General features: G+C 44.5%; 1 protein-coding gene across 20 annotated transcripts in view; it reads left to right on the forward strand.

Annotated features, from left to right (window-relative positions):
• The window catches only part of ZNF618 (zinc finger protein 618), a 181,159-nt gene that overhangs the window by 132,129 nt on the left and 21,284 nt on the right, over window positions 1–27,746 (forward strand). For 6 of the 20 annotated variants that reach the window (XM_068914446.1, XM_068914441.1, XM_068914449.1 and 3 more), the window contains 8 exons: window positions 1,926–2,015; window positions 3,449–3,484; window positions 4,273–4,350; window positions 5,391–5,480; window positions 13,400–13,588; window positions 17,123–17,206; window positions 18,375–18,431; window positions 25,867–25,911. In XM_068914446.1, the coding sequence (XP_068770547.1) occupies window positions 1,926–2,015; window positions 3,449–3,484; window positions 4,273–4,350; window positions 5,391–5,480; window positions 13,400–13,588; window positions 17,123–17,206; window positions 18,375–18,431; window positions 25,867–25,911 (669 nt within the window). The remainder of the gene's footprint in view (window positions 1–1,925; window positions 2,016–3,448; window positions 3,485–4,272; window positions 4,351–5,390; window positions 5,481–13,399; window positions 13,589–17,122; window positions 17,207–18,374; window positions 18,432–25,866; window positions 25,912–27,746) is intronic. The other 14 variants (XM_068914447.1, XM_068914451.1, XM_068914458.1 and 11 more) reach the window with 9 other exon arrangements.

Consider the following 27,746-nt stretch of genomic DNA (forward strand, 5'->3'; position numbering starts at 1 on the left):
AATAAAAGCTTGCTTAATGTGCAGCTCTGGTGTGTTTGAACACACTGGCAGAAGAGCTAAAAACAAACAGGGCTTTAACTTTGTTAATCATATGGTTATATGAAAACAAACAACTGAAATGTTGCAACTTGCGAAATGGCAACTCATCTGTGGAGTCACAATAAGTGTTAGGTACAGCAGTCCTAGCTTCTTGCTCCTGCTCTGAAGTTAAACACATTAGATTATGATCCTTCATGGCTACACAAGCTGATGTGTTTTCCTTTATAACAGACTTATAGCATGCCAGCTATCAGCTACTGTGGCCAGCTGACAAATAAAGTGCTGCAAGTTGCAGTGGCATGATTACTTAGGTTGTCAGTCTGAACTCCAAGGTGTGTCAGACATTAGAAGGAGAAAAACCACCAAGTTGACAAGCAAAGGTGTTCTCTGATTTATGGCACCCAGGCTCAGATTTCTTCTTACTGTGGTGTGATAACTGAGCCAGAGACACTCCTTGTCCCCATTCAGATGCAGAGAATTCATAAACATCTCAAGATGTTTGCATCTCTCTTTCTTATTCCCCCCACCCCGACATTGCCAGCCGTGTAGACTGTGACAGAAGCCTGAGCATAACTTTCTTTCCTCCCCTGCACCACCACAAGTCAGGCTCGATCCTGTCCTCTGTGAAATTTGAGCTGTGCTGGTGGCATTTCCCTGGCGCTTCCCAAGGGATCTGCTGGAAGGTTATTATCCTGACACAGCAGATCTAAAAGGAATAAAAAGCAACATGGCTAACATTGCAAAGCTCATTACATCTGCTCCAAAGATCAGTTAAGAGATAGCACTGTTAGAGCTGCAGGGGGAATAAAACTCTGCTTTTGAAGGCGTTTTGGGCCTGTAGTCTGATTTCCAAAAGGAACAAGGTTTGTGCAGTTGTCTAGTCTGTCAGTCCACCCCTGTGGTGAATTCCAGTCAAATTTCACAGAAGTTTAGAAGTCTCCAAACACAGCGTGTTTCTACAAGAGTGGTGACTGTAGGCATCTAGGCAGAGAACAAAGACCCAGGTAGGGTTCCTGAGGATGGAAAGCCTGTAGTTATGTCTCAGCTGACCAACGGATGCTTAGGTGGCATGGAGCCGGGCAGAACATGGGCTGCTGGGTGGTCAGCAGGAGCAGGAGGAACGTGGGAAGGAGCTGATGTTTTGAGGGAACATGTACATCTGGAGGAATGGAGGATTCAATGGGGAATGAAAAGACGGGGAACGTGGCTGTGGGGAAGGGTATTTGCTGTTGCTGGGGTAGCAGGAGGGAGTCTAGGGTACAAATCTGTATGAAACCAGGCTTCATCAGTCCCGCTGTTCGTTGAACAATGTTTTTTAAGGTCGTTCCTGTTGTAGCCTATGCATGATCTATGTAACTGCACATGATCAGCATGACTATACGTTCATGACTATACACAGTGATTAGTAATCAGTAGCAGTGAGAACCAAGCATAGTATGAGCAAGCAGACACATCCAGTCCATATCTCAGCTGGCACATTACAACTTTGGTGGCCTCTTAGCAGTTCAGATCTCGACACTGTGTTTAGTTCTGCCAGTTCATCCCTATGCTGACCAGCACTTTCATACTGCAGTCCTGAGCTTCCAAAAGAGATTTCAGAGGTGCCTGCTGGCTCTGCGTCTTCATTGCTGTGTGGTTTTTTACAAGCTTTCCTGGAGAGCAGAGCTGCCTGACTATGAAATGAAAAATCAGAATATGCCTCAAGCTATATAGTGTCGTGCACGCTGGGGTAGATATGAAGCAGTGGTTGTCTGAGTGCCTAAGAAGTATGAGAGAGCATGTGGGAAGAGTGTAATTGCATGGGGGTGTCTAATTCAGCAGCGTCGTCTGGATTGCTTACTCCTTCCTCAAGGTTTCTAAAGTGGCCTGTTTTCTTCTTCCTACAGACAATTTTAGGTACACGTGTGACATTTGTGGGAAAAAATATAAATATTATAGCTGCTTCCAAGAGCACAGAGACCTACATGCCGTGGATGGTGAGTACTGTTTCGACACTTAGTCAAATTAGGGTGAGAAGTAGTTGTTGAGATACTCTGGGGAAGGCAAAACGTGGTTCTGTAGGACCGCGGTGCCCATGATGTACAGGGCATCACACAGCATTGCTCGCCTTTTACAGTGGAGGCACAGTCTGCGGATAACCGCAGGGAGAAGTCTGCTATGCTTGATTCTCTTCGCGTGCATCGGAATAACACCCTCTGCTGGGACCTGCGGTCCTTGCAGTCCTCCTGTCTGTATTAAGGTTCATGGTTAAGAGGGATATGCTGTAGCTCAATGCTTCAAGGTAAATTGTCAGTCTGGCGAGTGGCTGGACAAGATTTGGTGGCGTTTTGGTTTCTGACTTCACAGGATTGGTCCTAACGTGCTTTTCTATGAGAAACCACATTTCAGAGTTGAGAAATGTTGATTCATTCTTGTTGATCACTGTGGTAGGGAACTGATAGAGTTGTCAGTGGACTTTACAGGCCAGTTTTTCCTATGTGAAAGTAGCTATGTTCTAGGCTGGTGACACTCGGACAGAAGCAGACACCCCCCTCCAGAAGCAGTGTGTTTCTTTTTTTCTAAAGTGAGGGAAATAGTAGAAGCAACTTACTGTCTTTGGCTTGCCTGCATACACTTGCTGGACATCTAAAGCTCCCTTACTTGGAGCCCACAGATACTGTGAACCCTGGCTGTGTATGCTCCAGGCTTATCAGTATGGCTTCTTACGTGGCCAGAGAGGGAAGGCTGGTAGAGTTTCAGCTTTAGGCTGCTTGGAAAGCAGATGATGTTGAGTGGCTGCAGTCTCTCAGGAAAGCGTGCGTTTTGCACAACAAGCGTTGTCCAGAAAGGTTTGCTGTTTTTAACTGGAATGTATGAATATCTAAACATGCTGTAAATACAGCTCTTGCAGTGCACCGTTGCAAGCTCCATTCCTCCTGCTGGGCAGCCAAAATTAAGTTACTGGGACTGAAAGCCATTGTGAGATGGATGTGTCTGCTCCTGTCTGAAACGTGTCTTCATAGCTATGGTTCAGGGAGCTCTACCTAGGGTTACGAGAGGGCCACAGCTTTGGAAGTGGCTTCCGCTCTTGTCTTGTTGCAAAGACACTTTTTGTCTGGATTCCTCCAAAGGGCTGTTTGCATCTCAGCAAACACAAGTGTAAGGCAGGTGTGCATCTGTACTCCACATGGGGCTGTGTCAGGGTTAGGACAAAGGCCTTGAGGATCTATGTGTATTAGGGCTGGGCATGCTCATGTAGTTCCTGTATGGATGCTGCTGGGAAGAGGAGGGACTGGGGCAAAAAGCCTGGCTTATCTGTGGGGCTCAAATATGCTGAAGCAGTGTGTGAAATACAGGAGGAAAACAAGGCTGTTAAAGAGGATTTAATTTTTGTTTTGTTTCTTCCCCTCCTTCTTCTATTCTGTGTTAGTTTTTAGTGTGGAAGGGGCCCCAGAAAACCGGGCAGGTAAGCCGAGATCCTTTGTGTGCTTTATTTCACAAACTTTTTCAAGCATTCAGTAATTCAGGCACAGCAGGCCCGATTCTATACGTGTAAGAGTCAAGGAAATTTTGTCACAGATTCCAGTGGGAGAGGAGCATCCTCTCTCCCTCCTCCTTCAGTGTGTACAGCCAGTAGGTTGATGCCCAGCCCTAGTAGATACCAGGCTTTTGTTGTACCTACAATTGATCAGGCTTCTGAAAATCAGAGAAACAGGTGTTTCATGTCTCTGGTGATTTAGTGAATTGTTCAAGGCATAAATTAAATTATTTTATAAAATGGGTTGGGTTCTGATTTGCTGCTAGCTGTGCTGTTAGATGGTAGAACGCCACTGATCAGTATTTGTTAGCTGACTTGCTTGCAGACTGCATTACTGTGCCTACGTTCAGACAGAATAACATCTTTAGATGGGAGATGCACTGGAAGAAAATCAGAAAATATAAATCAGGCTTCGAAATGTGTTTCTTCAGTCTTCCTCTGTTTTCCTTTTCCTTTTTTTTTATTTTTTAACATTAATTATCTGCAAGGCATGTTATTGGGCTGGGGGAGGGGGGTGGAATACCTGCCTGGGGCACCCAAGGAGGAGGAGGAGGGACAAGTCAGATAGAGCGGGCACTGGGTTTGTAACTCGTGCCTCGAAATCTTGTTACAGATTGAAATGTCATTACAGATGCAGGAGCATTCAGTGCCCATGCAGCTGTAGAAGGAAAACCTGGGGATGTTGTCAGCTCTCTGCTGGTTCTGTTCTCTTGCAGACCCCTATGACCAGGCCGTCATAGCAGCAGATGAAGTGAAGGAGGAGGAGCCGGAACCGTTTCAGAAGATTGGTCCAAGTATGAGTTGTTATACAGCTTCAAAGGTTAAAGAGACAGCACAAGTGGTTTCCAGCCTGGCATTAACTGGAGTGTCTCTGTGAAAACAGAGAGAACCGCATTATGCGGAGCTGTTGGAACCTCAGGGTTGCTGAAGGATATGTCTAGTATCAAATGAGCACCAAACAGCAGCAGCCCTGGCCCTAAGAAATGCAACTTGTGTTATTTTCTGCTCAAGAGCTCTACAGAGAGAAGAGGGAAGAGGTTCAGGAGAATAGCAAATTGGCAGCGATCAGAGGGGGTCTTGAGATGTGTTGGTAGAGTTGTCAGGTGATTGCCTGCACGCTGTCTCCGTGGTGCATCCATCAAACAGATCAGAGTGAAACAAAGAACGGACCAGACTTTTCCCAGGCACCTCTCTGAAATCGCCTCCATTTTGGAAACAGTTGATTAGCCCTGCATTTTACTTTGGTTTGCAGCTTGCTGTCGGTTCTGCACTTTCTAGCATTAATTGGAACAGGACATGCCATCACATGATTAGATTACTGCATTATTTCAAGTACCCCCGAAGCAGGAATTAGCACAATTGTTGCAGAAAAGCCCTTCCTTCTGCAAGAGAAAGCTGCAGTTGTAATATAAAAAGTTCTGTGATTAGGAGTCACAGCTAAGAATTCTGTTTCCTGATTTGATCGTTCCTGTGGTCCATGCATCACTGGCTGTCTGTAACCAGAAGACAAGACTATGTCATCTGTAGTATAGACTTTAGAAGCGGATTCTGTCCTTTATTTTACACGCTTATCTATTGTGTAATTTTGGGATAACCTCTGTAACTTGTTGAGTTCTACTGGACTTTTTCTGGACACTGGCTTTAATTATTTCCGCTGTTAGGGAAAAGAATGTGTGAATTGTAGGGCAAATAAGTTCCCAGTGCTTGGGGAGGATGCTCTTGTGTGTTATCACCGGGCTAGTTCCTGTGTAAGAAGTCAATGATTGTGTGAGAGGATGCTGCACTCCTTTCTAATTTTTTTTTGTTTTGTTTTCTTTTAATTTCATCTTCACAGAAACTGGCAATTACACCTGTGAATTCTGTGGCAAGCAGTACAAATATTACACTCCCTACCAAGAACATGTGGCGCTACATGCACCTATTAGTGAGTATCCTGATGGAGATCTATTTCATTATGAACTGTGATTTACAGTGGTTGGTGATAAACATGAGGGTTGCAGTAGAGATTATCCTTCTTGTGGATCCTTCCATTGGACCCTGTGGGACTGTAACCTAACTGTTAGTTAGGTCCATAAAGTCACTGCATTTTTAACAAAATCCGTGCAATTCTTCATGTGTTCCTTGGGGGTTTTATGTTTTACTTTATTGTTTAACTGAAAGTTCTAGTACCTAAAGTGCACTTAACAAACCAATGCACACACTTTTCTAGACTCCCCTAAATAATGAGTGAACACACATGCTAGAGGAGAAGCATCTTTCTTACAAGCTTCTGAGAAACTGTTGCAGACAGTGAGTTCAAACTGGTTTTCAAAATCATGTAAATTACTGTGGCAGCTTGCTACTAAATCACAGGCAATGAAATATTTATTTCAGGGAGCTCGGGAAAAGGCAGTCCTCAGCATACTGCACGACACTACAATCTGCACTCTGGAGGGATACTACAGTCTGCACTCCCAAGACTAAGGGGAGGTTATAATGAGCAATTAAGTGTAATTCATTGCAAAATTATAGTAAGACAATTGAGAGAAATTCTTGCTACATGCTGGTTTTGGATGCTTTAAAAGCAAGCAGAGAAGTTCTTTGCACCTGAACTTCACACTTCTTTCATAGCATCACCCTGTGCTGCATTGCAATTTTGATGGTATGAGCCAGCATGGTTGCTCTTTGCTCGTGTCTGTCTGGCTGCCGGCATTGTGGCTGATGATGAGGACAGATGAATTTAGATTGTTAGCTTAGTGGGCTTCGTTAGCTGATCATCTGCAGCCAGCAGAGGGAGCGCATGCTCCTCCCTCGCTAAATTCAGCTTTAGTTAGGTTTTAAAGTTATTATGATAAGGCAGTTTGGGTTTTACACATACATAGAAATAAAGTGGGAACATAGTCCACCAGACCATCACTTTTAAGGTAACCAAGTCTTGGTAGCTCCTGACAGATCCCTTGCAGGTTCTCTGGAGCATGGAGGTGGACTGGGATGATGGAAGAAGGTGTGGGGCACAGACTGCCTTTGTGACCAACATCAGGTTTAATCTTCTTATCTCCCATCTATCCAAGGAAACTGACCTGGTGCCTATGACTGCACGTGTTGCAGTCGTTCCTAAACATCCTTATGCCCTCAACCTCCACCTCCCAATGTAGACAGTGTTCTTAATGCAGGTGTTTGCAGGTCCTGAGGAAACCTGATGGTGGTGATCAGCAGTAGGTCAATCTCCTAGTAAAGATGGACCCTCAAACACCAAGGCTCTAGTGACTTTAGTCCAACTCTGTGCAGATAAATGAAGGAGACTTGGCAGTTGTATGGCTAAGGAGCAGTGTGCTGTGAGGAACGTGCATAGAAGCTCTGCTCAACAAGAACAGAATCTTATCTTCCCAGTATGCCCCATTTCAGGAGGATTTATCGCTAAGGATATCTCCCCACCTTCCCAAGCATCTGCAGTAGGCTGCAGCTTCTGGTTCCAGCCCAGGCTATCAGCATAAAAAACACAACTAGTCTTCTGTGAGAGTTACTCGCCTGAAGACATTCATGTGAGCCTGACTGCAGTTACAGATGGACTACGCAGACACTGCCCTTCTTTCTGTGCAGAGTGCCATGGGTCATCTACCCAGCATGAGGCTAAGGGCTTGTGCTGTGACCCTGATGCCCAATTTTTGGCTGCTGCAGGCCTGCATTTAGGGCAATCTGAGACTCTCATATCTGGGAACGCAAAAAGCCATTTCACTAGGTATAGGAGAGCTGCTGCGTTGAAACCTGGGCCCTAAAGAAGGGTTAAGGAGTCAGGACCTCTCCTGTCTTGGGCAGGGATTTATCATGCAGGAAGTTGTGGATTCCCCGGTAGCCATGGATGTTGGAGGAGGAGGCACGTTGTTGAAGACTAGGGTAGATGCCATTCTTGCACCGTGGTTTCTGTATTTGCCATTGCAAAAGAGAAAGGAGCTGCCCTCTGCTGCAAGCCAGAGCCAGCGTTTTGTGCTCTCCTGGTTGCCATGACCAGTCAGGTTTATGATTTACAGCTGCCAAGACAGGCTGGCCAGTACATGCTTGCCTTTCTACTGCTCATACTCTGCTCTTCCTATAAACCAAGGTCCTGTGAGGTAGCTGTAAAAAAACGAGCTTTTGATGCAGTGCAAAACTGGCTTTTCTTGTCCCCTAACAATCAGAAGTAGTAAAGCTAAGACTCTGTCTTTACCCTTGTTCCTGTGATCATGAGGCAAATGCTGAAACATTAGCGTTAGTGGGAGCACGTGAGGAAAGAGCTTCAGTATTACCAGTCTAACTTTCTGGGTCTGTCTGCTTGAGTCCATGCTTGCCCTCCAGAGTTTATCTTTCTGGTTTTCTGCCATAATGAATTAAAAATTACTGGAAGGGGCTAAACAAGGACTCATATTTTGCAGGGTCCATGGGGCCTTCCAGGATAATTTTTGGTCAGTGCTGCTGGATACCTGCTCTCTGGAAAAGAGCTCTGCTAGGGGGGTCCCTGGAATTGTTGATGCCAAATGTCTCCTTCAAAAATTATCTTTTGTTAGTGAGGAGAAGGGGCACTTCCGTACGCTTAGAATTGGGCTATTACTCTTTTAAAATACATATCCCTGTGCTGTTTTTTTCAGTCATGGTCACCAGAGTCCTATTCATCCTTTCTAAGAAAGATATTGGAGGCTTTTTCCAACAAACTGGACTGTAGGCATTTTCCTTGTCCCGATTTTAGAAAAGTCTCTGAACGCAAATGCACATGGGAAGGTTCAGAGACCTCTTTCAGACTTCCTCAAGGCTCTGTCTGCTTTGTAAGATGGAACTGATTCAACCACATTGGGAGATGGCTGTGCTATTGTTGATGCTCTTAGACTGTGTGCTTGCAGTGCAGAGAAAAACTAGTGCATTTGGAACGTGGGCTGGCTAGAAAAGCCCCCGAGAGTGGGTTTCAGCTTGCCAAGTCTAGGCTTTAGGAGTGCATGCTCACCGCATCCTCTCCTGGTAACTGCAGATACAGAAAGAGACTCCACAATCACAGAAGTGTGTACTGAGAGCTCTAAAATCTCCACAGCTATCCACATCTGTTGCTTTCAGGACAAAAAGCTGACACAATGTCAGGACCTTGAACGCACTAATAGGCCTAAATGGTCCTCACCAGCCTCATCTGGGGCCTCCACACATACCGCCTGTGCATGGGTCCAGAAGCCCATGCTCAGCCCGGGACCCTCAGTTCCTGCCACAGCTACACTACAGGAGCGCTGATCTCTAGCTCAGCCACAGCTATGCCTGTGCCTGGCCACGGACCCTGTTGATCTGGATGGACCCTGACGCACGGACTGACTTCCTGGCTTGGCGTTGGCCCTGTCTTGGCACTACGGACCTGTGCGACAATCCCTGGGTTTTATCTGACCCTCATTACCCTCACCGGACCTAATTCTGATCTTGACCTGTGGATTGACTTCCCAGCTTGACCGCAGACTTACCTCATCACCACAAACTTGCCTGATGATCTGGACTCTTGGTTGAAGCTGGCCACCATCTCGTGCAGGAGCGTTGGGATGGGGCCCTTGGCTGCTTGCTAACTGCATTATTGTGCTCAGCTCCTGGCTCCCTGTCCCTGAGGGAGCAGTGAGTCCTTGCTGCACCTTGACATATGAGATGCTCAAGGAATTTCACCAAGCCTATCTGTTCAGTTACTTTTTTTTATCATGAAAGAAACTAGATGATATTGTTCATCAAAAGTATTTAAACACTTCCTGTGTTTCTTAAAGGCAGCTGCCATCATGGCTTTTTCCTTTAGGGGAAGGGATCTTTGTTGGTAGCAGGTCTAGTTTCTACTGAGGATGGTGCCTAACTGAGAAAAACAGAGATCCACATTCCAATTGGATGGTGTTTCTTTGCTTTCTCCACCTCAGTGAGTGAAATCTGTGACTGAGCATGTTTTTCCCCAGTATCTGATCCCACAGTGTCTTAGCAACAAGCTCCACTGGCAAAATTTGCTTGTATGTATAAAAAAGCACATTAAGAGTTTGACAGATTTCAGCACAGAGTTTTTCGTGTGGAAGGTCCTGGTTCCAACAGCGGAGGTGTCAGCTCAGTGTGTGGAACTTCAGCCCATCGTTAAGTAATCTCTTTTTGTTACGTTCATTAAAGGTAGGTTTTATCCTGAAAAACCCCAAATCCTTCCAGAGGTGATGGTATAATTCTGACTGATCCATCCTAATGGTTTTCCAGCCATACTTCCTTACCCATTCTGACCAGATCTTTCTGAAGAAACTAAATATGCAAATTATCCAGAACTTTTACCTGGAATAAAGTAAGTTGTAAAATCTGAATTTTTTTCCATTGCGTAGTGCGTGGATTTATGCATCTCTCAGGGAGATGTGTTGAAATAGCTACTGGATTGTCTCCTTCATTGTCAGATCTTGCCATGTGTAGAGTTTGAAGGTCTTATCAAAACAAGAAAGCCAGATGGGACCACTCTGATATCTGGACTGAGCTGAGTATCTCAGGTGATAGGATTGCTTTGGTTTAATTGCTCAAGTTGGAGTTGGCCTCGATGATCTCCAAAGGTCCCTTCCAACCTCAACCATTCTGTGATTCTGTGAAGTATACATTTTAGAGAGGCATCCAGTCTTGCTGCTAACAGTGAGGGAAAAACACACCCACCTGTTAGGTAGAGAGTTAAATTAATAAATTATTACCCCCGCTAAATTAAAACAAAAGATATCCAACTCTAAATTGCAGACATTTGTAACTTTTTCTGCAAGGTGAAGGAAGTCCATGTTACCAAATTTCTGCCTTTGTTATAGCTTTGTGTAGCCTGCCGTCCAGTCACTCCATAGTGACCAACCTCCCAGTTAAGCTCCCAGTTAGCTTGCCTTGAATGCCTTGAGACTTCCATTGTAAGGTATGGTGTTCTTGTCCTTTATTTATTCTTTTGCCTTCTCCTCTGAATAGTCTCTAGTCTATTAACAGTCTTTTTGAATGACATGAACCAGCACTGGATCCAGGGCAGGAACACTGAGGTAGCTTTGTCTTCCTGATCCTCTTTAAGAGTGCCCTGTTTGCATATCCAGGAATTGTCTCAGTGTTTTTGGACGCAGCATTGCTCTGGGAGCTCCTCTACAGCCATCAAGATCATACACTGCAACCACTAAGTTCGGTGTCCTGCTGCCAGGGAGGAGTTCCCCATCTTTTAAGTATCGTCTGTCTTTTAGCCCACCACATGCCATTTTGTGTGTCCATAGCGCAGCGCACGCAGTTTACCAAATGATTGGAGATCATTCACTGTGACTTATCCTCTAAATTATGCACTTATTTTCCTAGCCCTTGGGTCATTTAAAAGCACTTTTAATGAGGATTGGATTTTTCCTCCAGGTTACTAATTTAAAAAAAAAAAAAAAAAAAGGATAAGGAATCGGTCCTTCTCTAAAGCTGACGCTGTGTGACAGGGGGATGCACAGACAGCTCGATCTCCTCTGTTGCCCTTCCTTGCCCAGTATATCAGCGTCAACTGGGGCAAATCAGAAAATGCTTTCTGAGAAAGTTTAAGAAATTCCGCAGCAACAGTTACGGGATCATCTGTCCATGATGCTGTCTCCAGTCTTGCTGTCTAGCTGCAGATTTTAAGGTAGGAGGTTTTTGTAACCTTTCAGCAACTCAATATTTTTTATTTGCATAAATATCTTGAACTTTCATCAGCCTGAGACAGCGAGTTCCACAGTGAAGACTTCTTTTCAAGAACAGAGGAATTACATGATCATCTGTACGTATGTTAGCAGATTCTCTCTGAAGACTAAATATCTGGTGAGCTAAAGAATAAACATTTTCTTCAACACATTTTAACATCCTCCAGACTGCTAGGATTAATATTCTTTTGATCCTGTCTGTCTTGCCTTGCTGACTCAAACTTTGTTTTGGCCTAGTGTTGGATGGAGCAGCTTTTCCTCTGGGCTTTAATTTGAACTTTATACCTGGAGAAGGATAGGAATAAAGTCTGGTCTGCTGCTGCACCACAAGTTTGAGGCCAAACAGTCAGTCCATTTATCCCAGATACAAGCTATAAGATAACTATTTTTTTCTTAAGTTGGGGAAAAAAAAAAGAAGTCATTTTTGGATGTCTTCATAGTACTGAGATTTCCGAGAAGTCATTTTTGGATGTCTTCATAGTACTGAGATTTCACCCTTCAGATATCACAGAGGCACAGCAGTCTCTGGACTGCAGAGGATTTGTGATGACCTCGTATGTGGCTGACATGATGGCTGATTACTACTTCTCTTGGTCGACGTAGATGGGTAATAAAGCAACAACAGGTGGGAATAGGCCTCTTGGGAAACTAGTGGACATATATGCAGGAAATTGTCATATCTGACTACGTATTACTGGCAGTTTGGCAGCGACTGGAGGAAGTTTATCAATGGGGATTGAAATGAAGCCTAGGAAGCAAGAACAGGTCTCCTACCTATTCAGCTGGCCAGAAACCAAGCAGAGAAGTATCTTGACCTATACTGCGAGAAAACCTACTGTAGATTCTCCTGCAGAAGTACACTAACGTTTACAAGAAGTGACATCTTGGATCTGTGTAACAACTCAAACAAAACAAATACCGTTTTGTTTGAGTGTATCTTTGCAGGCTGCTTTGAATGTACACATCACCACTTTCAAATGCTGCCAATCACTGACAGGGAAAGATGAGAGCAGTGTGAGGTCTGTAATGTCTCACAGGATTTTGCAAATGAGCGTCTAATCCCAGCCTGGGTGACTTTACTCACCTGTTTCAGAGACAGGTTTCGGTGTTGCCGTGGCAGTCTGTGATTGAAGATTGGTCAAAGTGTATAAGTATTTCTGCATTAAGACTCTTTAAGGGTAACAGGTGCTGGTGTTATCCCTCCAGTTTTAGGCATTCCAAAGTATCACTTGGGCATATCAATTAGTGGTAGTGAGCTTGGGCTGTGGGTTATGGGAACCTTGTTTCTTAGTGATTCTCCACAGCAGATGGTTGGAGTGGGATTTGGCTTCAGAAGCTATATGCAAATTTCCATGAAAGAAGCCACTGAGGAATGAAGGGGGTTATTAGGTTGTTCCTCCTTTTTTGTGAATAATTTTTTTTTTTATTTATTAATCCATTGGACCTGGACAAAAGGCTGTCCTCCTGAAGAGTTTTTATATGACTTTTGGCATTGAAAATTCCTGGTGATCCTCACTGCGCATTGCAGAGACTGAAATGTCTCCTTGTAGGTTGGGGTACATTCAAAGAGCGTATCCCACTAATACACAGGATTTCCCCATGACCCAGCAGCACTTGTCTGGAGATGGGAGCCAAAAGACCTCTCTTGACTTGCAGGATGAGAACTCTCCTTCTTACTTCCCTCCCATACCAACAACCCTTTTTTCTTTGTATTAGGTTAAAGAGACAAGGAATGTACCCAGACGTCTCTAGGACATACGTAAGGCTCAAGGATGAAAGATAAAACCTTCTCCTCATTTAGAGCTCTTGAGTAGCACATTAGAAACCTGCTCCTCGGGTTCAGATTTACTGATGTAAAACTAGAGCACAGAGGTGCAGGTACATCCCAAGCCACACCGTGGCAATCAGCTAGGACTCCTGGATGGATGGGGTGATTCCTGCTGGAGGAGAAGTGGGTTGATCGCGTGGCAGTTAAAGGTGTGGAAGGGAACTAGTAAGCTTTAGGAATCTGTCCCTTTGGGTGATGGGAAAACAATTTTGTTATATGGGATTGGAGGTTCCGCAGTCACTGTAGGTCCCCAATCAAAGGATTTGTGAGCGTGGCTATTAGAAAGCGATCTTCCCAGAAGGCATACGGTCTGGGAGCTGACTGACTATCCAGGCACTAGTTCTGAGTGTTCATATCCAGAGTTCTCTCGATCTCCACTCTTCGTGGCAGTGAAGACACAGGCGAGCCAATCCAGCAAAAAAACGCCGCCTTCAATAAACCGATGTTCCACCCTCCTGCACCGCACCCCCTCCGGTGTCCCACCGGCATCCCAATCCCAGATGTTCCGCGCTCCAAATTCTGGATCCCCAGGAAGCAAGGCCATCACAGGTACCAATTGCCTTTCTACCATCAACTTTCTTAACTGCTTAGTGTCCAGTCCTGCCCTGGGTTGGCTTTTTGACCCTTCCTGGACTCAATCTGCTCCATCCATGACTGTCCCAGAAAAGCTAGCCCCAGAAGCAGTTGAGGGGATTATATCCTTTGGCACAATACAAATGAAAATTTAGATCAGCAGTAGGTCTTTATAACCTCTTCCCAGTGGCAAGTATTTTTTAAAGCATCATACTAATGACAAGGCACAAAAGACCCTGTTTCAAATCCTGGTGTCACATACTGAGGAGAGCTTTCTGACCAAGACTGGCTTAGTGGCTTGTCAGGTACAGGGATTTTTGTTTCGTTTTCCGTTTTGTTTGGCTTTTATTTCTCTCAAATGATATTTTCAGGACTAGGCCTGTGCCTGAGGAAGGTCAAGTGGAATGGGGCACAGGTGTTTTCACAGTCCTCCATTCCCCACAGGAACCACTGAGAGAGAAACTGGGCTCAGGCAGCGAAATGAATGGTGCAGGACTGTTACAGAGGTGTCAGAAGACTCAAGTTAGAATTGTTCCTCCCCATGTCCCCACTCCCTTCTTCCAAATGAGATCAAATTTAAAAAAAAAAAAAAAAGAGCAAAGAGCACTAAAAAATAACTACTAATAAATAAGATGGGAGGCATACAGTTCATGTTTCCACACAGCAGGGAAGCGTTCTCTTAAATCTGTGGGATTGGTAGATGCGTATTCCATCTAAGTACAGAAGAAGGACTAGTTAATCAGCTACTGTTTAAATGCCCCTGAAATGTCTGGCACAGACAGATGTCAAGAAACACAGGTGACTGTGGTGGGAGAGGCCACAGTATGCTGAACAGGGTATTTTTTGTTAGCTGCAGATGTGCATGTCGTCTACCAGATATTGCAGTGAGTAACCAGTCATCGTATAGCTTTTGGGTCCTGAAACCATATTGTTATTGCAGCTCTTAAACATTCATATTATTTTATTAGTAATTTGAGGTCCATCCAGTTCCACCAAGTTAGGAATTCAAGCTGAGGAACCTATTTCATCTAAACTAGTGACAGCTTCTTCAAGTTTGAAGTCTCTTACAGAAGCAGACTAGGAGTCTTCCTGGGTCAGAGGGCAGATTCATCCAAGCAATAACTGGGAGATATTTTTTGTAACAGGTTTTTTTTTTCCTACTTCTCTAATCAAAAAGTATATCAATGCATTGGGTAGAAGTTAGAGCTGTTCTCTCCCTACATGGAGGAAGGAGTCACGTGGTGCTTGAGCCTGGTCCATTGATCTTCAAGAAACTAATTTTAATTCCACGATCCTGCCATGTCTCTCTGGTAGCCTCATTTCCATGGTGTCTTTCAAGGCAGCATCTTGCACAGAAGCAATCTGAGTGGCTTCTTGAATCATCGGTACAAATACATTGACCATAACACCCATCAGGAAGACATTCTCCAGAAAGGATGCCTTCCTAGATAATACCAAAGGCAGAGGAGTACCACTCCACCAATGATACTTGCACAGACATGAAGTGGAGTGGTACTGATTTTCCCTATGTGGGTAGTTTTACTTGGCATACAAAAGGTTCCGATAGGAGGAGAGAGCGATCTGACTTGTATAAACTGCCCTTTCCTGTGAGATAAAGACAGGATAAGTCCAAGGAGACACAATAGACTTGTTGTTTTTCTCACTGCCAGACCAGCCAAAATAAAAAGGATAGGGGATGAGGAAAAAACACCATGTAAATTTTTCCCAGATGTCTTTGGAGGCTTCCAACTCGCTTTCACTTGTGACGTAAGCCAGGATTTGAACCCGGGTCTTTTGGGGGTGGAGGAGGGAAAGGATAGCTTAATCTATTTTGCTATGGTCTCATCTTCCCACTGTGCCATCTGATTTGCCAGTTGCTTAAGGCCTCTCATTGCTGTTACTTCTCTGTGAAAGGAGATGGATGAGATAATGTCTCCTGGTCCTTTTCAGCCCTGTTTTATGTGATTCTGCTTAACTACTGAATTGATTATCAAGGTCTCCTGCTTTTCTGTATTTTGGGAAGAGTCACGAAAGTAGTAATTGGAGAATTTGAGGAGCCTGTTCAGCACTGGAAGGATTTGACCAGTCAGTAGTTAGTTATTCCCATTAAGGACTGACTAGGCTGCATTCATGGGCTGGGAGCTTCATGCAATGCAGGTCTCTCGCAGCCGAAGGGAGACATAAAGCCCTTTATCTGAGCTGTGCTTCAGTGCAAGGAGGCCATGAGACTGCAAGTAGCTGGGACCTGTTTATGAGTATCAGCACAGAGGTTCTGACTGCTTGGCAGTTTACAGAATTCGGTATTAGAATAATGATCTGAAACCACTCTTCAGGAGAATTTCATGTCACTGACTCTCCTGCATTAAAGGCTTCTTTCCCTGAACTCCCTCCCTATACAATTTGCATGCTGCTGAGGCCAGCAAAACCTTGCCGGACCACATTCATATGGGTCCTTTGGGAGAGAGTGGACTCCCTGAATGAGTCCACATAATGGAAGAGTATATATAGCATGGATCACAGGCATTAATTTAGCAAGTTCACTGGTCATTCTGTTAATTTCTGACTGATACTTTGAGTCACCATGGAAAATGCAGTGCCTAAATATTGCAAAACCAGTTGAAGTGAGAAAAGACCTCACGTTACTTGTGGTGTTGCATTTGTGCTAAGGGACTTCAGCTTGAGAAGGGTGAGGGGCGCCTTAGCTGTGGTGTGCAGTGAGGTTTCAGGACACAGCAGGCACTGCCATGGTCATGAACTGCCTCTGCATATTGTGAGGGAGTCCACCCCTTCATTACTGGGGAATTGCCTTGTGCTGTTGCCAAAACGTGTGGAGTAGGTGAGTGGCCAAGAGCGCTGACTGACAGCGCAGTGCAGAGGAGCGGGGCTGCCTGCTTGGCCTTGGGCAGGGATAAAGTAGTGAGCTCACTGGAGGAAAACGCAAAGGGCTGAAGGATACGTTAGCTTTTCTCGATGTTTTGGACAGAGTGACAGACAACCCATCAGTCCTCCATTTGAAGTCTTCAGGGAGGATGTTTGGGAAGGGAATGCTGATGACTAGGATGCCCAGGGAGAGCTAGCATAGTAGTTCAGTAGGTGACGCTCTAAATGAGTTGTGGTGAGGACCTGAGTTCAATCTGCAGGCCTAGTCACCTGTGCCAGAGGTTTTGAAGGCTGCTTATTGCCTTAGGAGGGGTAAGATAAGGGTTTTTTTGTTGTTGTTGTCTGGGGTTTTTTTTGGTGGGGAGGAAGCCATGACCCTTCTGATTCAGTCAGGACTGGTGTTCATGGGCTCCCTAGGCCACCTCTGCCAGAAGACAATGTAAAAAAAATATCTGCCTGTTATCCCTTCAATGAATCTGGCCCATTTGCCTCCAAAATGAGGTATTTAACCTTTCTGCTGTGTTCAGGGTATACAAGTAAGTGGCGCAGGAGTGTGTTGTCTGCCTCCTCTTTGTGTGATCCTGTGTCCAGTATTGACCAGTCACCATCCATGCTTTGTTCTCCACCCAGCAGAAAGTGCTTTCAGCAGGAGAGTGGAAGGCAAAGGACAGAACAACTTTGAAGAAACAAACAGCAATTCTCAGAACTCCAGCGGTAAGTGTGTTCATTCCCTCCTGCTGTTACTTACTACGTCCCTCTCCAGGGCAGGATTCAGCTGTGGTCGGTGACTGTTTATATATTGGGTACTTTCTGTAAAGCCTGCAGGCAGTTAACCTTCCAGGGGTATTGTCCTCTTCCCAATCCTCCCCAGATTCCTAATAGTCCAGAGCCTGTACGAATTGTGATGTGGGGATCCTGCTCCCAAGGTCCAGGTACTTTAGCATAGTCTTTTTAATGGGGAGCAAAGATATAGGGAAGGGGGGATATGGATAGAGCTAAAGCAGTACTTGTTTTTTGTCTGTGCATCAGTGAAGTCCTTGTGAAGCGAAGCCATTTTCAACAAGCAAGAGAATTCTGAAGACTATAAATAGAATAGCAGTTTGCATACTGCAGTGATGCTAAATGTAGTATTATAGTTATACTTTGCTGTAGCTGGAATCCAGCTGTTTGTGAATTTGCTACATGGAGGTCACAGTATATCTGATGTATAGATGTGAGAACAGAGTACATGTGGTAGAAGGAATTCAAATTTACTCCACTTTCTGGGTTTCCTTTGAGTTTTAAGTCCAAGTGGTAGTAACTGAGCATAAGCCCCTGGCCTAGACAGTTTCATTTAGGCATGCCATTTATAGACTTTTCTTTGCAAGATCTTACTTTCCCGCCCATATATTTCCCTGCCTTCAGGTGGGGTATTACCGCTCCCTAATGTTATGCTCCCTAATTGGATTTTAACAGACCTACCGGATGTAATGTTATTTTAACATTTTGATGCAAAGGTAAGTCATATGCTAGCAGAAAAGGCTGGCCTCCTTCCCTTCCCCTTTCAAGAGGACTAAATCATGTGGTGTTCACAGCGCTGCTAGCTGGAATGGGCAGGTAAGAGACAGAGCTGTCTCCTCCAGGAACTGCTAGGGATTAGGAAGGAATTTGTCCCTGGAGCAGGTTACACAGCATCTGTCTGGGGGTTTTCTATCTGCCTCTGGAGCACGTGAGAGGCTTTCTGGAACTGTGTGAAAAAGGAATGGAGTGGTGTTGGAAAACCCACGTGCAGTAGCAGAGTGGGTGATTCTGAATGGGAAAAAAGCTGTTTATTACTAAAATACTGGGTATTATGCAGTGGGGATCAATCTTGTACTAATCCAAGCATTCACCACAATTGCAGCTATTCATTCGGGGACAGAAAAACCTAAAGAGAAGCGATGTAAGCAGAATCCGTCAGGTGAGCTTGTCTCTGTGTTTCAGGCCCTTGTACTCTTCAGTCCTTTTCCTTTTGGGTAGTCGGGGGTGCTCAGGGGCGGGCAGAGTCTGTCCTCAGTCAGCCAAACAAGGCCGTTGTTAGAAATGTCAGAATACAGACGTAGTTGATATAGACTGTCAAGAGTTACTAGCCTGATGTGCTGCTCTGAAAGTAGCCCCTGGCCCCTCAGGAGGTCTGCTCCCCATGTCTAGTCTTCTGTCTGTAGTATGAGTGGTTTATGAGAAGGATTTCAAAGTGTTCAAGCCAATATACTATTTGGGTTCCTAACTCCTCTGGGGCACTTCAACAGCAGCAGCCTTAGATTGTTCTTACATTAGTTAAGGGAGAAGGACAGAATCATCTTCCTTCATATCAAACAACTCATCTCTAAAGCCAAGAAATTTGCATTGTAAAAGCTTCTGGCTGCAAACCTGCTGCTCTTGTTGAGTTTTGCAGGTGGAGAGATGAACCTATAGCATCGGAAGGAGTCCAAGAACCACTGACAAGAAGCAAAAAAAGAGAGGGTGGCTCTCATAGATTATCCAAGAATTTAGTTCTGCCTGAACAGCTTTTAAATACTGACCCATTGTTGCTATGACACATCTCACAGGTTCTCCTTACCATCTCCTTGTACCAGCTGACATCGCACCCATCCTTCTCCTGAGTCAGTTTGTGTCTAAACTGCAACATTTAGAACACACAAGGGTAAAAACTCAGAAACTCAAACACAACACAAATTCTTACCAATTAGGTATTGGTTTTCATATGGTTTGCTCATCTTCTGTCATCGTAAGAAGTGCTTCTGGCTGTACCAGTGTGTATAGTCAGTTTATTTTAGTGGCTTAGTCCAGGGCCTGGCAGGCTGCAGGGGAATTGCAAGGTACTCACCTAAACCTTTGTTTGAACCAGAAAACCTGAGGGCTGCTCAGAGCTGGTTTGAAGGGAGTCAGGCCCTGGTTGGAAGCGCTTCTTTTTTGCATTAGGCAGCTGACACACTGCTCAAAGCCAGACTGGTGCATGGGGAGGTATAAACTTCTTGCCTTTTCTCCCTTCCCTTATCTATCCCACGTTCTCTTTTCTTCCCTAGCTCTTTTTCCCCCTTGACTCTGTCTTCCTTGTGCTCCTTCGTATGTGTCCCATTCAGTGCTGCTCTTTTCCAGCTCTTCCACCAAGCCATCTCTTTTCTTTTATTTCTTCGTTTTCTCAGGAGTCAGCCCAGATGTTCTCGTTGGTAGCAGCTTAAGTGACCATCACCATGTCACACTGTGAATGGTTCTGGTGACCAGAGAGACCATGGAAAGCTCTGAAGGCATCCTGGTGCTGGAGTGTCTAAGCAGAGCTTTCAGTAACTGTTTTTTAGGAGCTGGTGTGTTCCTTACCTCACTGTTTTCTTTTTTTCCATGATTATGTTTTAGTAGGTGGGACAAACTGTGTAGCTTAGTCTACACCTGCATGATGCAAGCTCTTAGGAGGAACTGTGGCTTTGCTGGCTTTTGCTCTGTTGTGCTCCAGCCAGTAGATTTCAAACAGGCAGGGAAGCAGCTGGTGGTAATGTGGCTGAGAATGACAGAAGGGCAGACACTTCCATCCTCTCCACTCCCAAGTGCTGCCAAGCACCAAATTCCTGCTGCTGTAGAGAACGATCCCAAGTTTTGGGAGGTGAATCTGGGTCTCAGCTGAGCTGAGCCTGAGAGCTGTGTGGCTTGACCTTGTTAAACATTTGATACCCTGTAACATTTGCTTAATGTGAATGGGAGTTGCGTATCACAGGATCAGCTGTAGTGATACTGAAGAAAGCAGCAGCATCTTTTTGGGCCACACTGCTGAAAACATCATGCTCCTTGCTTTTCCCTGTGTCAGCATGCAGACTTGCAGTGCCACAGCTCTAGGGGAAACAGATCCATGTCTGGAGTGAGGGGGAAGACAGGCAGAGCAAGAGGTCAGCAGCTGAGGCCACCTAAAGTAAACTTGGAAGCAGTGCTGTAGAGAGTCTTAAGTGGGAATAAGACAACTAGGATTGAAAATGGTGGAATCAAGATGTCTCTCCACTACACACAACCCCACTCCTTGAGAGGCTGCCCCGGTATCCTCATCTGAGAACCCTGGGATCTTCATGCCCATGAAACAACATCAAAATAAAATTTGTGTACCCATTGTGCGTGGCAAAGCACCATTTTGTGGCTGAGCTTGAATCCCTCTACTAGCAGAAGGTCCTCTCCCCAGCGGGGCATGATTTAGCCACAGAGTGGATGGAGAAGGACTGTTGAGCTGTCACCCACTGCATGAATGGGAGAGTACCCTTTGCATTAACAGGAAAAGAGGTTCTACAGCCCCTTAACTTGCTTTTTGATGAAACCTGTGAGTAGTGGACATGTTTTCGCAGTGCTTTAAAAATAGTATCCATTAGAACCTGCAGATTGCCTCCTTGTGCTGCCTCTGGAGCACAGGCAGCCTACCAGAGGTCCCAAGTCACATGAAGCTTGTGATTATTCCCTCCTGAACTAAGCAAGGCCAGAAAAGAATCACATGAATCACATGAACCGGTCGTGAAAGATGGAATTGGCTCGTTGCGGTGCGTAACCTGTTAATCATCTAAGTCGTTGTAAAGCTGCTTTCAAGAAAAAACTCCTTGTGGTGGTCATTTTGCTGAGTCTTGACGTGTTCAAAGTTTTCCTTTAGTAAATTCTCAGGAGGCCAAAAAATATTTGATGGTCAGCTTGTGAAATATTCTTCTAGCTAAAGCGAGTGATTATCAGCCGGAGCCTGGGAAGAAAAAAGCCCAGAATGGGGCACGTACATGTATCGTGTTCTGTAGGGAGGACTTGCTGCCTTCCTCTGTCTCCTCTTCCTCCGTACGCACCCTGGACAGGTAGGACAACGTTCGACTGGGACTCTGCAGACTTGGCCCTGCAGTGATACAGTGTGTGGCCATAGATGTGTTACTTCCCCAAACTTCTGAATCTCTCTTTTTGTCAGCTGGATCTGGCTTCAGAAAGCCTGGGGGGCAATGACTTTCTCTAACTTAGTGTTTACAGCATAATCCAGTCTTGATCTTTTATTTTGGACTCTCTGAGTGACTACTTACTAAAATGAACCATTCTCTGAGAACACCACCTGTAAGCCAGGAGACGTGAATGAAACTATGAGACTTTTAAAAAAAAATCATTTTGAAATTGACAGTATTTGTTGATGTCTAAATTTGCTAGAAATCAATACTGTCAAAGATACAACATTTAAAATTATACAGGGAATCGGGAAATATTTTCAGCTTTTAAGGTCGATTTAAGCTGTATAAATATGTCTCAGTTTCATCTGCTGCATCAAGTAACTCTTATTTAGAGATGTCCAGTGGAACAGGTTTTGGTGTTTGCTGTTTTCAAAATATCAATGCTTTTCGTTCATGTTATACAGAAAAATTTTTCAGCAGTGTTTATTTCAGACTGAGTAGAGGGGCAAGGAACGTATCTTCTTTTTTGAATGAGTTAATGTAAAGTTGAGGAATAGATTGAGACAAGAAAAAAAAAAGTTAATTTCCGTCTTTCAATTTAGAAGTAAAAAATTTTTTGGAAAAGAAAGAGAAGTGTTGATTCTCAAAATTTAAAGCACTTAGGATCAAATTTTAAGTATATGCTTAGTGGGATTTTTAGAAGCTGGTCCGTAAACAGTCTGTATTTCCCGATCTTATATGCTACATTTCTTTTTCAGTAGTTCAGTTCTAAATGCAAAACTTTTTCAATAATGTTCTTAATTTTCCTATATATGCAGCACACTTAAGATAGTTATATTTAGCTAATGGAAATGCATTGTAAGATGCTCTTGATTGTATATTATGGATACTGGTTCCCATCCTACTGCAACATGGCACTATTTTCAAGCAGAAGGATAATTAGAAATGTCTCATTCACTACTTGCCACATGAAAAAATAAAATTCTTAGTGTTAAACTATGTAATCCCTTAAATGGAAGTCGATAGATAGTGTTTCTTTCTTGCTTAGCAACTGAACAGAACTGACCTTTTAGTTTTATTGCAAGTGGCAAAAAGGCATAGTGCAAGTCAGTGTTAAGCTCATGGTTTAAATCCGTTCTGAGGCTATGCTGGGTGGGTGGTGATGGAAGCAGACATGATGTCTGATTGATTCCCCAGTGTCAATACTATTGCAATGACAGGAGTTTAGTTCCTTATCATGTCCTGATGCCAGGTCCCATAATATGACCAAGATGAAAAAGCCAAGTTAAGACACCCAGCTGTAGCTTTTGCCTGACTTTTGGGATGAAGGAAACCCACATGATTATGTTGGGATGTTGTCAACGTTACTGTGTGCTAAGGAGAAGTGAGCAGATGGATGCTCTTGCTATAGAGTAAGAATCTTCAGGTCCTCCAGCTGCCAGCCAGTCAGAAAAAGCAGTTTTGCACTGAAGGTGCAGGAAATCATGGTAAACATGCAGGAGGAGGCAGCCCGGAGTGTTAATAATGCTGGGATCTTCCTTTATTCTGCTACTGGCCATATATTCTCTTAGACTCTTTCTCTGTAGTCCAGTGATCATATAGCCAGTCTGACTGGATTTCCTCTTGAAAAGATATGTGACTTTTAAGCTAGAAGCTTTGGTGGGTAAGTGTGACTTTAACACTCAGGGCGTAATAATTCTTGATTGTTGATTGCAGTCTGGCGTTATCACAGCCAGTCCCCCTATGCCTCCCGAGGTGCACCTGGTTGTCTTGCAGATTATGTCAGCTGGACTGAAGCGCAAAATACAAATTCCATTCCAGTGCATGGATTCATCTTTTGGTAAATCTCTTTGTCATCTGGTGGCTAGTTCGCCTGCTACTGCTGCCTTTCCTCTTGAGTTGGAGGGGCAGCAGGTCCAAACCTGCTAATGACTGAGTTTGAGGAGTGGGGCGGGGGTTGTCAGTAGGAGAGCTCCCACGTTGTCATAACTGAACTGAACAGAACACAGGTACTGCTTGCCATGGGGCAACACAATTTTCTGTGCGTGGAACTGCATTTTTTTTAAAGTAGCCTCCAAAATTATATGCCCAGATTAAAGATTACCACCAGAGTGCAGTTCTCAGAATTAACAGAAGAGTGACATGGTGAAGAGGCCTCAGTCAAGAAGAGTCACTTTACTCCATCACATAAATATGCCTCTCGGTGTCCACTGGGTATTTGCATGGAATCAAGATTTCCAGGAGTAAACTATTAATTTCTGATGACACATTCATTTAAGTTGTTCCAGACTTGTCATGTTGAACAGGTTCTTTGTAGGCAGGAAGAAAAATATCTGGATTAAAATAACCACTCAGCAGCAAGTCTCTGCGGCTGAAATTCTGCCAGTTCCTCAAGAGCTCTGAGACACCGGCTCTTTGGAAGGGACATCAAGACAATAAGTATGAAAGACATTGAGGCAACAGTGTGAGCAGTCAGCAAAATCATGAACAAGTATCCAGCGATACGAAGTTTGGATTGCAGGCTTCAAGTGTAGATACTATGCCCCACTGGGGCTGGACAGGACATAGAAAAAAGGGCCACTGATAGAGCAGGGTGTGGGCAAAGAAGGTGAACCCATGTTTCTTGCTTGGACCATCTGTGGAATGAAAGATTAGCAAAACCGCAGAACAGACTGAATTATCGGGAGGCAAACTATGACACTTTGACAACTTTTCTCAGAGTAGGTGGCTTTGGTGGAACTGACTGTGCTGAGGCACAGGGACAATACAGTGCATGGACAACAGAATGGTCTGTAATATAAGGACCAGAAAATTCCCAGTGGTCCTTCTTGGCTTAAAATACCATAGTATTAATGTTTAGCAAGTGGCCTGAGCTCATATTGCAGAGAGAGAACATTTTTCACTTGTACAGGGAGTCAACATAAACGTGAGATCACTTTAATGCTGCTGGCTGGAAAACAATGTGACTCATGCCAAGTCTGTCCTTGAGACTATGTTGGGATTTATTAAATGGTGTGTGCCTCTGCTGTCCTTCCAGGTCAGGTTCACTTTTGGGTGGAGGGTAGAATGTTGCTTTTTGACCTTCCGAAGCCTACTCACCTCTTAGTGCTGAGAGATCCCGTTAAGACTGAAGCTCTAGGGCTAACTAGTGAGCATCCATGTGTTCATTGAACATGTGCAATGCTTCCCAAAGCAGAAGAGGAGAGCACAGATAGTAAGAGAGTGGAGCCTACAGGAGTCTGCCCTATTCAGCTGCTCAGTAGGAGCAGCTTAGGAAACTATTTCTGTGAAGATCTTCCTCCAGATACAGACTTTATCATCTGTAGATGGCACTCATAGTGCCTCAGCAGGTAATACAGATCTGTTAAGCAATTGGCAGCATTCTGTATCCTGTTAGTGCCTTCCATGCATAACCTTTCCATAGTACTGTCTGTTCATGTCTTTGCCTAGCACCATCCATGCCTTCATTTCCACTTGCTACCAGCTGGCCCTGCCAGCTGAAGTCCTCTTTGGCAGCACAGGTCCTCATCACACTGGAATATTTAGTGCAAAGCCTCACCATGCTGGACCTCTGAGGTTGGCAAGAAAGACCCAGTTAAGTTTTCCTTCCAAACAAACTAGTACAAGTTTGTCAGCCCTGAGTGCCTCTTTCACTGATGCATCAGTTTAGAACTTTGCACCTGGGACAATTTCATAAATGCACTGAATTGATGACTGAATAATCTAACACTGTAATGGTTTCTTCCCCTCCACATGGGTTTGATGCTAGGGTATCTCACCTGCAACTGTAGGAAACTGCACAGGGCAGTCTGAGGTGCTGAGATTTACTGCTTCTCTTTCAGAGCACTATGGTGTGGAGTGCAAGTAGCCCCTGGGGGTTGACCGAGCTGAGAATTCCTTTCAGTCGCGTCTCAAAGATAGGAGTGTTCTGTGCTCAACAGAAAATATGTGTTCTCACCCTGAAGTAGCATACCGCTTAGGAACTGTTTCCTTTGTTACTTCATCCAGTGAGGTTAACAACACCTTGCTTTTCCTCCCCAGCCTTCCAGGCACACAGGGAGTTTGAGGAAGGTGCAAAGTGAATCAAGGAATTTGCACCTGGGGCCCCAAGAAAAGCATTTGTAAAGGGCTCTTTCCCTCCCCCCTCGCCCAGCTTTTCTTCTCCTGGCCCTCACCACTTGACTCCCATTACTGTAGTATAGAGTGTATATTAGAAAAAAAATCTCTGGACATTTCAAAACAGGAAGGAAAGAAGCAGATTCCCAGTCATGAGAAACTTGGCACAATGCTGAGAGAAAATTCACAGCTTGACATGTAGAAATTTGCTGTAAATGGCCAGCCCCGTCCTGCCACAGTTAAATCTGGGAGTGCGGAGAAAGCTTAAGGATAAGTGAGCAGATAGGCAGAGCTGTGTAGCATGCAGCAAGGTCTCTGCCAGTCTCAATATTTAAATCTCTTTCTTTTTTGCAGAAACCGCAAGTCCCCTGATTTCAAATCCTTTCCCGCTTTTACAAAGTAAGTGTGATGGATGTCTGTGGTGCGCATAGGCGGGGACTTCCCCCCTGCAGCCTTGCTGGCCTGCCCTGTTAGCATTTTTCATGAATAAATGTTTTTCATTATGAGTCCAAATGTCAAAGAATGAAGTGCCTCACTTCCATAGCTCTGGTTTCAGGTTAAAAGGTGACAGAAATCCTTCAGGGTGTTTCAGTGCGGTATGTGGCTGCTAAAACACTTGGACTCACAGCCTTTTGGGAGTTAAGTTTTGTGAAATGTGTCATTAATACCTGTTCTGAAAGACCAAGGTTTGAAGATTGAAACTGCACCCATGTTTGAGTTACGCTTATACGCTGGAAAACTTGTTCTCATGGCTGAACTCACTAAACAACTTCCCAGAGACAATTCCCTTTGGCCTAAGTCTGCGGATGAGAAATGGGAGCTCAGGGCATGGTGGTGAGCAAATGCACAAGAGCAGGTTTGGAATGAGCTGATGCAGATGGTCTCCACTCAAGATTTTGCCCCGTGTCCCTGATGTTTCTAATAGGTAGAGCTTCTTCCTTTATCTTACTATGTGATTACTGCTTGGCTTGTGTCTGTTTTTTGGGGGTGATACTACCTGTGTTAAGCTCACAGTCTAGGACTGCTGTCACTTAGCGTGAATCAGCCCTGAGAGTTTGGATGCTTCGGGGTGGTGTGCCCTGAACATGGCCACGAAGGGACAAAACACTTGTTGTTTTCCCATACACAAATCTGAGAAATGAATGAGATTTTAATTTGGAACGTGAGCATTCACATCAGAACAGAAATCAAATTCAGAACCAACAAATTTAAGAACCATGTGTTTGGGGCTCTCCTTTTATAAAGGATGCTTTATGGCACCTTTTGCTGTTTGAGATGGGTGGAAATGACAGAAGTTCTGTTTTCAAGAAGCTTCCACTTATTTTGACGTGTGGTGGCATTTTTCTGAGAGACTGCTGCTGATCTGAAATGTCTTGTTTCATCAGTTTGGGTCAAGGGTATGCGAAGGTATACAGTGTTTCTAGCTAATGGAAATATTGGAAAGAAAACGTTGAGAAGTTTTCCTGACAGTTCTTTTGCGTTTGTTTTTCATCAAAATGTGGATAGAAGTGTTGAAACGCGGGTCCTCTCTGTTGAGGAGTGCACTGCCTGGGAGCCCTGCTTCCCTGCACTGACATTGATTGTTGAGTTGGCTGCTGGATTTAGCTTGTGTATAGTGAACTCAGGGCATTTTCTGTTAAATGGCAGGACACTTTCTATTAAAAGCTCTTGACTCGTATTCACTCTTGGCCCCAAACTGAGTTCTGCTCTTTTCTCTGGCTTAGATGTGGCAATGTGAGTTAACATGGGAATCTGAGTGATTTATTTAACCTAAGCACAACTGCTGTTTTTTCTCAGTGTTGGCTTATATAGCCTGCTGTCTTAATCTGGAGCTGTGTTCACTGCAGATATATATGCTGAAAGCACTAATAAAAATGTCTAATAATAGCCCTGGGGAAAGGTGTTTCCAATTGTGCAACTGATTGTGAACGTTAGTTCCAAGTGGCTCAAGAGATTTAAGAGGATTCAGCAAATGCTGGTGCTTTAAGTTTTTATACAGGTGTCAGGGAGCACTTGGCCATCTAGTGAGGACGACCCACGATAGCATGCCTTATTCAGAGTGGAGAGGGGTAAAAAGAAGAATTTTCCCCGGGGGAAGGATACTGTTTTGTGCCTACCAGCCAACATCCAGTGCACCCTCTTGATTTTGGAGAGGAAAGCTCTTCATTGCTGGGCAGGAGAATGAAATGCCCTTGCATGGGGACGCTACAGCGCTCGAGTTTCTGATTGAACTT

Source organism: Struthio camelus, chromosome 20 (genome assembly GCF_040807025.1).
Source record: "Struthio camelus isolate bStrCam1 chromosome 20, bStrCam1.hap1, whole genome shotgun sequence".
Classification (NCBI taxonomy): Eukaryota; Metazoa; Chordata; class Aves; order Struthioniformes; family Struthionidae; genus Struthio; species Struthio camelus.